This window comes from Struthio camelus, chromosome 1 (genome assembly GCF_040807025.1).
Source record: "Struthio camelus isolate bStrCam1 chromosome 1, bStrCam1.hap1, whole genome shotgun sequence".
NCBI classification, from domain to species: Eukaryota; Metazoa; Chordata; class Aves; order Struthioniformes; family Struthionidae; genus Struthio; species Struthio camelus.
Window position 1 is genome coordinate 70811926 of NC_090942.1, and position 16218 is coordinate 70828143.

The 16218-nt window shown below is 37.9% G+C and overlaps 1 protein-coding gene across 3 annotated transcripts in view; it reads right to left on the minus strand.

The window, feature by feature from the left end:
• The window catches only part of MICAL3 (microtubule associated monooxygenase, calponin and LIM domain containing 3), a 150091-nt gene that overhangs the window by 88531 nt on the left and 45342 nt on the right, over positions 1 to 16218 (minus strand). For all 3 annotated transcript variants that reach the window (XM_068947717.1, XM_068947721.1, XM_068947728.1), the window contains exons 4-17: positions 14793 to 15000; positions 13143 to 13259; positions 12178 to 12279; positions 11423 to 11578; positions 10765 to 10865; positions 9845 to 10102; positions 9135 to 9250; positions 6318 to 6444; positions 5664 to 5757; positions 4337 to 4484; positions 2920 to 3116; positions 1867 to 1979; positions 1307 to 1369; positions 395 to 568 (exon numbers count right to left, since the gene is read on the minus strand). In XM_068947717.1, the coding sequence (XP_068803818.1) occupies positions 395 to 568; positions 1307 to 1369; positions 1867 to 1979; positions 2920 to 3116; positions 4337 to 4484; positions 5664 to 5757; positions 6318 to 6444; positions 9135 to 9250; positions 9845 to 10102; positions 10765 to 10865; positions 11423 to 11578; positions 12178 to 12279; positions 13143 to 13259; positions 14793 to 15000 (1974 nt within the window). The remainder of the gene's footprint in view (positions 1 to 394; positions 569 to 1306; positions 1370 to 1866; positions 1980 to 2919; positions 3117 to 4336; positions 4485 to 5663; positions 5758 to 6317; positions 6445 to 9134; positions 9251 to 9844; positions 10103 to 10764; positions 10866 to 11422; positions 11579 to 12177; positions 12280 to 13142; positions 13260 to 14792; positions 15001 to 16218) is intronic.

Here is a 16218-nt window from a genome sequence, read left to right on the forward strand (position 1 = left end):
GAACAACTGACATGAAAAAACTTCAAACCAGAACTTAAATGATAGTTCTCAAACATTAGAAATGGGATGTTCCCAGAAAGCTTTTCAAAGGCAGTAGCAGTTACAAAAGAACCAATTGCTTTTCATTGTTCTTAATTGTTCAATAATTCTAATTGTTTTTAAGATGTTTCTGAAAGAGATTACATAACACAGTACCGGTAATAACAGTGAACTAGACTTCCATCAGGAAGTTCTTCCCCATCTCATACTCCTAAATCAAGAAATTTTCCTCTTCTCCTCTTACTTAGAAGAGCCTTTGAAGTAGAAGAGCACCACTAACATCCAGTCTTGAGGAGTGTTATTATTAGTGTCTTGTTGCTCTACAAAATAGAGGGTTCTACCACCCATCTCCTACCTGTCTCCGTAAGCTTGAGGACTGCACTGGTGCATTCTCTTCAAACTTGGCCAGTAGCTGGGTTGCCATGGATTTCACTTTGTTCTGATTCCCAATGGCAGCATCAATCCTCCTCTCTGTCAGGGCGCTCACCAGTGTGGGCCTTTCTTCTCTGTAGCTTCGAGGGATGTCCTCCTAACAATCAAGAGAAAGAAAATTTAACAGATCCGTCCAGACCACCTTTTCCCTCTCTTCCCTGTTGCTGTAAAAGGTTTCTAACATTGCAGAAAATGAATACATTAGCTTGCATTTCAAAGCTCACATTTTACTTTTCTGCGGCAGGTCACCGAGTTCTGATAAACTTTCCTCATCTTTGCAATCTTACTTGATACATTGACTTAGCAAAGAGACCACAGTTGAAACACTCCCATGAATATATTGGCATAAAGCAAAAAGCTATCTTCAAACCCTCACTAACAATTCAAAGTTCTAAATTTTAGTGCACTTGTGCCTATTCGCCTATATACATTTGAACGGGAGGAGTGCCTTCTGGAGCATACTGGGTATGTATGCCTTTTGAAATGAAGAAGCTAAAGTTTTAACTTGAATGAAATTTCTGACTCCATTGCATCACTTTACTAAATAAGCATTTTCTTCTTGGCATCCTTGTCAAGTCAAAGTAAATTGCAATCAAGACAAAATATAAGGGAACTGCAATATTTAATTTCTAACGTACTGTTCTTTCAAAAGCACCAGTAAAATATTTGTACTATAGATATGACAAAGCATAATCTCTTAAGAAGAATTAATTTTTCTCTAAAAAATTTTGCATAAATCCTGTCTGGATATAGAAAATGCAAGGCTTGGAGTGGGAACAAGGAACCTAACGCACGTATATTTTTTTCCATAACACTTCCCCACTCTAATACTTACATCCTCAGACTGGCTCGTTTTCCTCCTCTTTCCTGCACCATCCAGTTCCTTTTCCTTTTTGTCCTGAAAATAGGAGGAGAAAAAAAACAAAGATAAGGATTCTCATACCTTTCTGGCCTGAGACGAATGCCATCAGTACGTTCAAAGAAGTTTTACAACACAACTGATCGCTTCTCTGGGCTCATTTGTTTAAGAAAAGTGGAGGTTTTTTTCTGATGCTTCTTAGAGGATTTCTTGCCTTCATGTTGGAAATTCTACCTGACATTCTTCAAAGCTTTCAATGAATTGGGAACTCAGTACCAGTTATGTTCTAATACAAAACATATCCCCAAATTCTAGCACAAGGCGAGGATTTTAAGTCTGAAGTAAAACATCAATTGAGAGTACCCATGTAATTCTGCAATGAGAATGGTTACGTACCGTCCTATGCCAATAGCTGATGAACACACGGTCTTTTGTTGATACACAGCAGATTCACACTCATATATCCATTTTTATTAACACCTACTTGGATAGCAGCCTAACAGACAAAAGTGTTATCAGGACTGTGGTATGGTTACCTTTGGAGTGCGTTTCCTGGAGATGCTTTGTCCCAGTTTGCTGAGAAAAGAGATGGGAGATTTGGTACTGGCAATCAGAGCAGCTTTTTCTTCTGCATTCAGGTCCAGACTGTCTGTTAGCAAAAACAGGTGGGACAAGGGAGTGCCAAGATTTTATTTCTGTGGTGCCATTATTAAATACACAACCAAAAGACTAATTTTTTAACATACCACTCTTTTTCTTAAAACTCTCTGTATAAAATAATTATAGAGACTCCAAAATGAGAACATTTCTTAGCAACTCCACTCTCTTCATTTTGCCAAAATCAATTCTCCTTCAGGCTTTATAACTAGTCAGAAAAAATATTGTGTTGGTTCACTCTATTTACTTCCGTATCTGTAGACCATCAGGACCAATATTAATAAGAAGAATCAAGACCTTTGGAAATAATACCTGATATATGCTATATGTTAAAAAGGCTATTAAACACACAGTTTTCACCAGAATGATAGACTTGAAAGATGTGTCTTAAGGCATGTATTAAGATCATCAGTAACAAAGAAAAAGCTAAAATAGCATTACGATTTGAAGGTAGGCAATATTCATTTATGTTAGGCATTTACATCTTTCAATTCTACTTAAGGATCTTTCAGTCCTGCCTTCCATTGGCCTGGAGTTACTCTCACCATCCAAGCATGGTAAACAATAGACATAAAACTTGGCCAGTGCCTTGAAATTAACTACTAAACAACTGCTAGCGGGGCACCTCATGACCACGGACAGATGAACCTCTAATAACAGCAAGAGAGCAAAAAATTTGTCTAGAAGTTCTGAAATGAATGTAGATTTTTTTTTTGAGGACACTATTTTGCACTCATTGACTCCTCTTTTTTGCTCCTGATGCTGCTAACATGATCTCCTGTCAGCACAAACATGAGGGCAACTTTTTGTAGTGTAGGATTAGTGAGCGACAACTATGAGCTCATGTGGGAGAAGCACAAAGATAACCGGAGTGCCCAAAAATCATTCTGCAGCTGTCTTCAAATCTGACAGACCTGTCCCAAGCTCCTTACCACTAGACGGGATGGTATCTTTGAACATCTCATAGAACTGCGTGAGGTACATCACCATCGACAGTTTATCTGGCTCTCCAACAGATGCCATTTCCTTTCCAGTCATAATAGGAGATATTCCAAACTCTTTTTCAGAGATGTCAAAGGCCAGTTGGTTATTTTTCTCCACATTGTGCTCATCCAAAGAATCAAAGTCTCTGCAAAGGGCAGGAAGAGGGCATGTACTGAATCAAGTATAAAGAGTCTTTTGAAAGAACTCAGATATCCATATCTAGTTTTTATTCTGAAACTCCAGAGTATCTTTTTCTCTCAAATTTATTTGCCGCTATCTTTTTGTATTGCAGAGTTAACACTACTTAACTTAATTAGGGTGAACGCTGTCTCAAACATATTCTTTTTTCATTTATTGCTCCAACAAACCTAAGTTTTTCATCTTCAGAACTTTATTTTCCTTTGAAATACATCTTCACTTCCTCCTTTGTTGGCAATTTCTTTGAAGACTGTATTATTTTCCCCTATGTAAAACCTTCTGTGTGCATGGAACTAAATGATGTCTTCCCTCTTTTCCCCATTTTTCTTGACTGATTCATATTTTAGTTCTATTGGCTTTTCCAAAACTTGCTGTTATTCTCACTTGGAACTCTCACAAGCTACCTAGCTTTCAAAAAGAGTAGCTCAAGTTAACTTTAGTGCAACAGATAAGTAATTCAGCATGTATGGAAGGGAATAACCACATAATTATTTAGCTTACTTTATACTGGATTATGTCTTTAATTATGCTGCTAGCATTTATTTTTTCTAATGTCCTTTTGGGAAGCTGAAGTCATTTCAGATTTCAATGAAAGTACCAGTCTTACTTATGCTTGCCAAAGTTTTCCCATTCGAGAATTTGGGCACTCTTTTACCCAACATATACCGGAATAAGACAGCCTCTCTCATTCGTCCAATCAGCATGTTAGTGCACAAACCGTAGCAATGACTCTATTCAGACTGTAGGTCACTTAATTCTAGAAAAGGCAGCCAGAAATGTTTTTAGAAAGAGTTACCATTAAACCATAAAAGGCTAAGTGGAGATTTGTTCACAAGAAATTTAACTGAGGCTATCAACTAATTTCACAAAGAGAAGAGTTGTCAGATAATAATGAACTCCAATCAGTATCAGTCTGCAGTTTAATTCCGTCAAATCATGTAGAGGAGAAAATGACAACACATTTATCTTGATATTCATCAAGCTTTTATGACCTTCCACTCTACTCGTGAATCACTGCACACTAGCTTCTGTCAAGTTTAATTAAATTCATTTCAATTCATTTTCTCCAAAAGTCACAAATGCATTGCCTAAGTCTCCCCATTACTAGTTCCAAATATGACTAGTGTTCTTGTCCTTCCCAGTTCTTCAAAACAGTCAGTTACTTACATTAGGTCTGGACGGTATCTGTGGATAATGGCACACAAAGCTAGGCCACTTTTCCATGACATTGTAAGATCTGTCACGTTTACGCCTGCGTATCCATCAGTCTGCCTCTGGCACCAACTGAGCAATTTACTGGAGCGAGCTACAGACTCTGTAAGAAATCATAGTTTTTAAGTGGAAACGTACAAAATCTCTTTCATGAATTCTAACTATGTCATAAAAAATACGTATCAACAAACAAACTTGCTGGTAGGGTCTCTGTGTAAACAAGTAGCTCTCTCAACAAGGGACAATATAGGACAGAATTTTTTTTTTCAAAAAAAAGCTATCACATCTATTTTAGGTCCAAGAAAGCACTATTCATTTGCTAAAAAGTAATTAGTCGAGTTGTAACTTTCCAGGCATTTCACCCCAGACTTCATAAAAGAGCCCCAGGAACTGTAAAACAGCCCAAAAGGCTTTTTAAAAATAAGATCAAAAAGACATGCAGTAGCACAACGCTTTCTAAAGTCCAGATATACTATTTCTAATGGAAGAACTACAAATGTACTTCTGCAAATTCTTAACTTCTCTTGAAAGCTTTTCAATTAAGTACTGACCTGTTTTGACCTTGTCTTACTGCAAGAGCTGATGAGATCATAGCCCAAAGGCACACGGTTGTAGGCCAAAGAACAAATCAAAAGACTACATAACTATAAAACAGTGAAATGGAGGCTCAGCAGCAAAACTCCCTTCCGAGAGTCACCAAAGACTGTCTGGACTCCAAAGGCAAGGTACGCAAAAGAAAAAGTTCAACATAACCCTCAGGCTACAGGACAATTAGACAGATATTGAAATATTTAACCAAAAGATGTCTAACTTCCAGAATAATGCAAGTAAAGCAATGTTTCATTTAGTTAAGCTAAGAAATGAGATTCAGTAAGGGGGTAAAACATAGGCATGTGATACTGCTCAAGGAGAAATGCCTTCTCTTATTTTTATAAGAATTGTGAGTTGGCTGCTGGAGTGAATTCAGGCTAGGCTTCCACGCTCAATGTAATGACATTGTTACAGGATACAGGAAGTGAAGAGAAATACTTGTATAAGCAAATAGGCTTAGAAATATAACAGCGTTATACAGCAAGGGAAATTAGGCAAAAAAAATGTATTTACATGTTAATTAAAACTTGAAAAATTGGAAAAATTAGACTGTTATCAAAAGAATTGCTAGATACTTTTTCTAAACCAAAAGAGATGGGTTAAATAAGACTCCAGAGCCCCACTGCTCTATACATCCTGCACTGATCCAGCTCCAGAGTACCAAAAGGAGTGAAGCAATAATGAGGCCTACCATTCCGAGTCAGCTTTGGTGTCCTGGAGTTCACAAAGTTTTCTATTTCCAAGTGAATGTCTTTCAAGTCTCCTGTATTATACAAGTGGCGCACCTAAAATAATGCAAAAGATTAAAAATGACCAACATGCCATGCACCCAAGACCCATACAGAATGAGTAGGAAGATAAGAAGGAGTAGTTCCAAGAATGAACAAAGGAAGACGAGAACGCTTACATAGCAGAAAACGCTAGCCCAAGAACTCCAGAACAATGAGGAACAGTTCATCTGGGCTGAACAGTCAAGCTGACTTCTGCAGGTCAGCGGATACCAAATTTCAGTGACAGACAGCTATATCACGTTACTACTAAGAAAGTACACACACATGCACACGAATCTATGTATTTCAAATATCGTTAAAACAGGGTTTAAACTGTCAAAATCAAAAACATAACTGATAAAAAGCACATTTTTATGACTTCTAAAAAAGCCTGCATTAAGAGGAGTTGGGTAGAGTACAGAGGCCTACTCTTGACGGATATGTCAGCGTTTCACTGCTTCCAAGTTAAATTGCCACAGCCAAGTCAGTCCCTGTTCCCAAAACATTAGTGTAGCTTCACCTAAGGAAAGATCATGCAGGTTACAAGCATTTAGAAGCACTATTCATCCAATTACCTGTTGTGGCCGCAAAAAGTTGACGTTGATATTGGGATACCGGGTAGCAGGATCAATGCTATAATGGCTGAAGTTTTTACTCACATTCTCAGGGGTTGTCTGAGGCAGTAGCCTATAAATGCTTTCCCTTGGGAAAATAAAACATAAAAGTGACTTTTTCAAGAAATGCATCACTACTAATACCACTAAGTCAATCCTGGTAAGAGAGAACACTCAGATCAGAAAACTAAGCACTTCAGGTATCGCAGAGCTAAGATTCAGTGTAAGTATATTAAAATCTGCAATTTAATATAACTCTGGAAATCAAAAGAAGGGAAGAAAACAATACACTGCAGCATGACTAAAGGGTTCCCCAGTACAAGAAAGACATTGACATACTGGAGCGATGTGGGAACAGGGCCACCAAGGCGCTGGAGCACTTGCCCTGTGAGGAGAGGCCAAGGTAACTCGTTTTGTTCAGCCTGGAGAAGAGAAGGCCCAAGGGAGATCTTATTGCTGTCTGCAAGTATCTAATGGAAAGGTGTTAAGAAGATGGAGCAAGACTTTTCCTGGAGGTGCACAGCACTGGGACAAGAGGCAATGGAGACAGGTTGGAACACAGCAGATTCGATCAGATACAGGAATTTTCATCATGAGGGTGGTCAAACACTGGAAAAGGTATCCAGAAAGGGTAAGCTAATGAGATTATAGGCCAAAGGGACGGGGTTGTAGGCCTGGAATCTCCATCCTGGGAGATATTCAAAACGTGACTGCACATAGCCCTGAGCAATCTGATCTAGCTGGACCCAATCTTAAGCAGGATGTTGGACTAGGTGACCTTTTAGAAGTCCGTTCAACCTAAATTCCTCTATGAATCTATGATATATCAAAAGGATACCCACTTCCGGAATGTTTTCAAGTTTATTTACCCCAAACCTAACATACTAGAAGTAAGCAGTACACAGACAGACAGCATAAATTAATATTAGATAAAATGGTAAAGTTATATGAACAGTTGAAACTTTTCAGAGAAGAGACATGCATGGTGAAATACAAATGATGAATGGTATGGTCAAAATAAATCAATCACAATGTCCCTATTTAACTTCTCACACTGACAGCAAGAGGACCTCTGGAAACAACTGACACAAAATAAAACTTCTGCCAAAAGATTATGGTCTTCACAATTAATTAGACTTTTATACGGGTAATGAGAACCGCAATGTTACTTCAGTTCGGACAAAATATTAACATAAGCCTTTGTGAAAGGGGATATAAAACAAATTCTATTTGGTAGAGGAAAGGAAAAGAATGGCCCAATTTCCTGTTCCTGACCAACAAAATCATGTCAAACACTGTACTGAACAGACTTCAGGCAGCCAAGAGGCAGATAAGCTCCATGTTTGGAGGTCCCTTCCAAACTACATGATTCTATGATTTCTGCTTTTAAATTACACATTAATAGTTCTCAAATTAGAAAATGAGAAGTGGAAGCTTCATTTTGTAGTTATGTGATAATTAAAATATAATTACTAATAAAAACGTGGCACAACAGAATTACTGACATACAATAGACTAAAAGGTAATTGTTTCCAAACTGTAAATAAATTCTGATTTAATTTACAAATTCTGCTACTCTGTAAAGAGTATATGACTCAGTGACAAGCCTGTTGAGAAATTCCTCCAACATAAAAATAATATACATACAAACCCTCTGAAATACATGTGACCAGTTGAAATATTCATTTCCCCCAGTAATGGGAACTGAACTGATTTGACCAGGTTGTATTCCTTTTATGAGGTTTTGCAGGCTTGACCTATATGAAATTTTAAGTTTTGAATCATTCAGATGCATATTTAGAAAGTCAAACTTTTATTCATCTGACTTTATGGTCTTTTTTATTAAATTTGTGATCTTTAAATTAGAAAAATCTTTATGCTGAAAAATACAGATAACTTTCTAATGTTTATTTTGAAGTCACAAAAATTCTAGTAATAAGATTTCCTGAAAATTCAATCAGCCCTGCAAAAAATTAATAAATTGATTAATTAATCTCAAGGAAGTGTGTGAAGCTAACTGCAACAATTTTTTCAATATTTTTAGTATCGACTGTGCCATTTATAAAATTTTAAAAATTAAACCATGGTTCATGATAGTCAGAAGCTGCAGTTGTTTAAGTTTTTAAAACAGGTTCTACTAGATGTTGATCTTATTTACACCATCTCTTACTGCGTTCTGATCTACAAGAGATCACCCTGAACCACCAAAACAACTCTCAGTCAAAGAGGACGAAAACGTCAAGAACTCAATACTCCAAAGAAACAAAAAGCCCAAGATAGTATTTGATTTGCATGAAATAAATTGACAAATTTAGAAAGAGAATGTGAAATACAAACAGATCTAGCTTAATTAACAGAAAATGGTCAAAGAGATCGATAAGATAATAAGGGATGACAAGATTTTTGTCTCTGATACTCTGAAGGCACCTACATCTTCATCTGGTTCACTGTTCTAAGGCTGGTAGCAGTAAGTCAGGCTCACTTTCTCTTCATAATACCGATAAGCACCAACAAAACACTCTTCTAATATGCTTTTTAACCAGAAGAGAGAACAGCTGCAATATTTCTTATTCCTCTCTAAATGTACTTCAATTTATCAGCTCCTTAGGAAATCTTTTCTTTAATGAAACTATACACATAAGCATCCTCTAAAAACATTAGTAAGAATCTGTATGCTCCATTTTGTCTGTATATTTGTACAAGAAGGAACTGGAATTAATGATAACATGATGGAGGTTTTAGATTAGAACTGAAAAGTGCATTCGTTTTCTCTATTACCTCTCTGCAAGAACTTCCAAAGGACTAGCTCCAAGCGACCAACTTCGTACCATCCACGCAGAGTCCATTGCAGCCAGAAATCCCCTGGCTATTCCAGTTCCCATTGGCCAAAAAGGCTAATAGTACATGTTACAGAAAAAGCAGAGAAAGGAGAAGTGTCATTCGGGAAATGGAAATTCTAAATCAGTATCAAGAATACATTCAGAGGATAATCTGCTGGGAAATCATAGCTCAGTAATTAACTTAAAGCTCTACTCCCACTGGGCTAGATGAAGTCGGATGTATGGTGATTTGGCCACGAGCTCCCCCAAAGCCAACCTTCCTCTATTTCCAACAACAATTCATAGCCTGGAGTCTCTTAACAGCTTCTTTTCAAGACTGTACTATTTAACAAACTACAAAATGCTAATTATTAACAGAACTACAGTAGGTTCCATAGAGAGTCTCACTGTCCCAATAAGGAACAGATGGAACAGACATAACTTCAGAAACTCTCTAACACATTTTCTTCAGTGCTAAATATTCTGCTTTCCCAACACTCCTACCGTTCTTCCAAACCTCCCACATTATTATATAATAAACAGCAGCTTTCCTCATAATAACAATTTTATAGGCCGAAGGGAAAGCAGCACATATTTCAGAGATGGGCGCAATGGCTTGTGCTTGTGCTTCAATTCATTCTTCACACACGGTAAGTTTAAAACACAAACCTCTAAGAGACTGTCCCCAACCAAAGCCACAAGTAACTGGTGACCATTCTGCTCTCGCACCAGTGCAGCATTCTCTGATGCGTACATACACGTGAAGTCAAACATAGCCACATCTGGCTGACCATAGTGATTGATGGCAAAGTCCAGTGATGGCAGCTGCTGATTAGTGGAGAAGTCAGCTGCTTCTCTGGCATAGTTTAGCAAGGCCTCCTGGTCCACATTCTCCCGTGAGAGTAATAACTCTGTGTCAGCATAATCCTGCCAAAGACAGACCAGGAAAAGTGAAATAGCCATATTCACAAGGGCATTTTAAGACTGGTATATACAATTGTTGGTACTGACATTCCTGCAAGTCCATGGCTATAGATCTGCCCTATGTCTAAGCTTCCAAGAGAAAATTTGTAAATCTTTTGTTGCAAATAATCATCAGCTCCACTAGCATTTCTGAAAGTGAAAGGGCAAAGAAACTTCCGAAAATTTTTTTCACACCCTATTTTCCGATAAAACGTGGAAGACCTTATAAATTTCTTTGCGAGTAAACTAGTTTTAAGTTAGTTTCTGTCAGAATAAGATATGGGTAAATTCCCAAGATTTTCTTCACTCCCTGCTTCTTCATTTCCATAAAATGAGGGAGACTCAACAAAGTAGTCAAAGACTCTGGAAGTGTATTGTATCTTAACGTGAATGAAACCCCCAAATCTACACAGAGATTCAAATTTGGATACGGTAGATCTTACAACGCTTTTCTGATGGCTCAAAATACTTCAGAAGGGCATTAATCACACATATCTGGGTTCTAAAAATATGCCTGTATAAAAATGTATGGTGTGAAACAATTCTGTTCCCTTCTTTCAGCATGCCAAAAACAAATTGTGCCAAAATCTTAGTTTACAGAGAATACATAAAAAGTTAATACCCACATGCCGTATCACTCCTTTATCCAGCAAGCTCTGCTTTTTGGCAGTCATGACAAAGTAGTGCGTATCATCTTTGTAGTAGACAATGTTCTCTAAGTCAATACCTTGTGCGAGAACAAGAGACGTGGTAATAAAGGAACAAGTTACATGTTTTGTGCAACACATGAGCTCTATGAGAAGAAAGTAAATTGAAACTACATGGTTAGAAAGCCTTAAGGAGAATGCCAAGCAGCTTCCTCCCATGCTTTTGGTGAGTTTAGAACATGAATCTTCAGCAAAACCACAACAGCACACTTTACCTCTTTAGCTACCTCTTTTTAAAAATATAGTTATCATCACTCTAAGGTTTGCATTCAGATGTGGAGTACAGAGAGCCGAATTCAGGATTCAGACTTTTCTTAGGAAGGGCTCAGCTTTCCTGAAAACCGTCAAGGAAATAAGTTCTCCATCTTTGAATGACAATGGCACACATCTGCTTTATACAGCTGTACAGAAAAGCTATAAAAGTGAGGGAAGTCAAACTTGGAAGAGAGAGAGTAATGACTAGCTTCCTGGCTCAAGATGATCATTTATTGATTAAACATGTGATACCTGAATTACCGAAAGTTATAATAATAAAGACAAATAGTTTTCACTGGAAATCTGTCTATTGCTGACAAACCTGTGGCTTCTCGCAGATCCTGGAAGAACTTCTGATTGAATATGAAGGCCACACCGCTGATCTCTTCTACTTTGGCTTCAGCTGTGGTGTTGCGATTGATGAAGTTTGCTGTGATAGCAATTGCGAGTTTGCCACGGAACTCTTTTCGGCGAAACCCTATGGGAAAGATAAACTAATAATGTTAACAAAAAGAGCATAACGTCATAGAATGCTCAGCATGCCATAAATAGTTGTGCTCATAAAATAAGGGAGAGAATGAATCTGAAGTACTAGAAACTCTTCCACAGAGAAAGCAACAAAAAAAACCTCCTCTTGCAAATTGCTTCCTCAGGAAAATAAAAAGGTTAGGGAAAAAAATTCCCTCTCTTACCAAAAACTGCAATTTGCATCAAAAATATTAAGATATAATACTCTACTACACCAGAAGAGTATTCAAAACTTCAACTCTACTCTCAGCAGCAAGAGCTGCAACACTACTCAACTTAAAAAAAAAAATGCAAAAATTATCCAGGTCAAAACATCTAAATTCTTCACTAGTGTACAGTGAGACAAAAAAAAAGACAGCTATCCATGATATAACTGGATTTCTGCATGGAATTTTAATCTCCCTATCACTAGTCAAATGTCTTTTCCAGATTTTGGGTTTGGACGCTGAGGGCCGTTTTTGTTTATATCTACTCTAACTTAAGAGTAAGTCTATTCAAAGTGAATAAATATAGAATATTTTACATTACGGATGCACCAAAAGCCATTACCTTCTAAGGTGTTCCTCCTGCCATCCCCTCCAATGATTACTTCAAATTCATACTCAGATACTGGATGTGTTTTTGGGTGGACCAATGCACGCCAACCTATCCCTGTGGATAAACTCCAGGTTAATGACAACATAAGCAGCGCACCCAATACAACAGATATGCAAAAACTATACAAAAACACTTGTTACTACCTATAAGCCATTTTCACATGGTCAACAAAGATGCAGCGCAGGAGAGCCATACTATTGACCTGGGTATTGTTGACCTGCATAGACACTCTCTTTCTAAGGGAATCAGAGAATGCACTGTGTCAGGCAGTGACGGTCCCAAATAAATCCACCCTGATTAGTACCTGTAAGGATGACTACAACCTTCTATAGCTTCTTCTACTTTTCAATTAACACTATGGCAAAAAACAAGTAAGACACGATCTTCTACAGTGATCAGACGAGATTTCACAAAGATGCAAAAAGTGTAACAAAGATCTCTACAGGCTCAGTCTTTCGTAACAGCAAAATTGATTTGGCTAACATGTGCAAAGTCAAAGACCACACTGGTACGTGATTTGTTTGCTCAGTAAAAGACTGTCAACAACATTTACAAAAACCATGCAGGTAACTGGTGCAAATATCTTCAGTGAATGCAAAAAAAGGAGTCAGCCATAAAAAGCTATCTTCCAAGTGTAATAAGCTCTAAATATTTTAAGAGTGATTATGACTGGCTGTGTCTTGGATTATTTCTGCTTAGTACCTCAGGTGTCTTTTGTTTTATATAGCAACTAATTTGGATTCTTCAATAGAAAGAATAAAACCAACTATAAATCCCAGCAAAAAAGAAGTAACGATTATTCTCATTAACAGAGTATGAGGAAAGGACTTAGTGTTATAAGCAGGGCTGAAGAGCTGGAGTCTGTGTATCCTTCCATAACTTCCCCTTTCTCGACTACCCGTTTCAATTCTACTTGCTTTCATTCTCCTGATCCTCAGGAGGGTAAACAAGCCCCTGAAATTCCACATTGACATGGATCTCGATTCCCAAGATCAAGGCAACCTTCAAAAGGATAAGCTGGAGCTGACGGATACCTGCAAGAAAGCAGATGATAAAGAAATGTAAGAAAAAGAAAAGAGCACGTGCATACACGTGTCCCTGTATGGTTTAACATTACAGATAAATTCATTTAAAGGTCGACTGCTGCTTTCTTCTTCACACTGTGTTTCCTAGTACTTTCCATTGAGGCAGCACTGGTGTGTAACATCATGGCATGCCAAAAAACTTCCATATAGCAGAAACTCCAACCCTCCCCAAAGCAAGTAAATAACTTTTTAATGTTTCAGTCCCCAAATCAGGAACAAGGGAAACAACCAGAACACGCATTGCAGGGGATGTAGGAAGGAGAGCACAAACAAGACTGCACTTTGATCACAGGTAGCAACTAGCCACTTGTACTATTACAGATGTACTGGTTGTACTACTGGACTTCACCTTTATCCTAACACCTTTAGGTTAGTGACAGCACAGTAAGTTTCACACCATCTCTTTCCTCTAACGTTAGTGTAGGTAGTGGGTACAGAAATGACAATGTGAAAACACTACTACTCTGAAGGAATACCCTCTACTGTCATATTCCAGATACGAAAATGAGAAAAAGCTCCACCTAAATACTAACATTCAGCTGTGCTGAAATACAAAAGATGATGGCATTTATAAAGTACCGGAAGAATAAAAATAATGAGAAATTGGAAGAAAAGAAGCAACCTGCAAGACGGAAGTTCCGAAGACCCTTCAGTTATACCTTTCACTTCCTAAAAAAGAACAGTTTTTGCTTTGGACAAGAGGATAAATCTTACCTACTATCTTTCTGCCACTTTATTTTCCCCAATTATCCCAAGAGGTCAGCACAGATTGGTGAGCAAAATACTCTGGCTGTGGCATGTCCAGTAAAGTATTGGAGAAAGAGAAACATTGGAAAAAGATAATTCCTGTCCTACTGAAGCAGTCATTCAGTTTTTAAATTGGTTTATCAGAATTTGAGAACTATCAAAATTATTCTCAGTTTTGGTATGTAAATCTCTAATCCAATCAAAGCCTATTCATAGATTAGCAGTTTTCCTGCAAAAATCTTCACCGCTCTTTCAAAAATACGGATATTAACAGTGAACAATGCCAAAACAGTTCCCCCATTTTTCAGATCGACATTCAAAAGAACGTTCAAAAACATTTAGCAATTTTTTTAACAACTTGCTTACAATGTTCAAATGAAACAGAATAATGTGGCAGCTGCAGGGATGTAACAGCAAAAATAAGAAAATTATCCATCAAAAAAAGCTTTGAACCCTAAATGTACTTTTCAGTGTAAGAAAAAGATAAACCTCTGAAAGTAGTAGGTGTAAAAGATGACAGGCATACACTGCATGTCTGTTAATCTCAACGCGCAATGTATTTCTCCCACATCTAGGGCTAGCCCAGATTGTGCTATACAAAAGTAATGCTGAAATGCACCAAAAGGAGGTTAGAGCAGTTACTGTGTAGGCTGAATTCTAATGAATTAGCCCATGCGTATCCTGCCTTCCCCGGGGAAAACAAGTGCTGCTGTGGCTAGCAGCAGCTGTACTTACTGATATGGTCTATGGATCCCGCACAGAATTTGCCATAGAACTTTTTGGCGCCAAGACCTCGCAAGTCATGTATGGTGAACGGCCACAAGTGCAGAACATTATTGCGGGAAAAGGCATCCCTCTTTTCTATGACCACCACCTTTGCTCCTAGGAATGACAGGTCGATGGCTGTACGAAGGCCACAGGGTCCAGCCCCAATTATCAGACACTGCAAAACAACCAGTACAGAGTAACTTTACAGCCCTAGGAGGAAAAAGGTATTCTTACCACAGCTTCAAAGCATCCCACAGCTCGTAGGGGTAAGCGCTCTTTGTTTGCAACCTAAGTTGAAATTTCAGTTCAGTCTTTCTATTGTTACCTGCCATGCTCTGCCACTGATAGGTTAAAGCAGTAACTGAAACCTGAAAATAAAGCATATTACACAGCAGTGAAAGTCTGGAGAAGCAACAAGTCACCTTCCTGTTTTCAATTCTCGTTTTAAGAAGAGCTGCCAAGATGTACTCTATAAGCTATGTAAGTACTTGGAGAGCATCAGCATTTCTGAAGGCTCAAGGCTGCCACCTCCTCCCCCATTCTATCCATGTGTTGCTCTTCTTAAAGCAGGTGATCTAGCCTTCTCCCTCATTTTCCAAAACTTGAGCTGCCCTTCCTAGAGCACTAAACACTAAAAACTCTTCATGATCACCGAGTAACACAGTAACAGCTAGTATTCTAAGGCTGAGAAATACATGAGCTGCTGATGTTTTTATGAACAATATCACTTTGAGTAGCACAGATAATGGTCACGTCAAAGCGCATTAACTCATGCCTACGCTGCTGCTTCTACTTTTGCAGCAAGGGAAACTTCAGAAAATTAAATATAACGTAAATACAAATTTTGTGTAACTGACGACCATTTTTATTGGGATAAATTTTCTCTGAGCTAACTTTTGTCATGTGGTCTTTCATCTTCCCATGTCTGCTTCCGCTCTACTCACAGACGCTATGAAGCCAAAAATCAACTACATAATGTTAAATACTTGCATATCTAGTGCTAGGTTTTGGGGGTTTTTTTGAGAAACAAGAGATACAGCAAGATAATTTATTTTAAGATTAAAAAAACAAAACAGTCTGTTGACACTTGTTACCCACAGAAACTGAGGTCCACAAAGCTGGCATGTATGTGTAGCCAAATATAGTGAACATGTCCATTTTGTCATATTATTTTTGTACTTTAATTTCTACTGAGTATAAACTAGTCCCACATAATAAAGACCTTGCTACAGTGGTGACTGCAGCTGCTATGTGAATATTTTCCAGATATTTATGTAGCTTTAGAGCTGGACAACAAAGCTCTCTGAGAAACTCAGAGGTATGCTAAAAATTAATCAGAACCTAACCTTCCGACCAAACAGCCTATCCTGAAATAAAAGATTTTTGTTCTTTC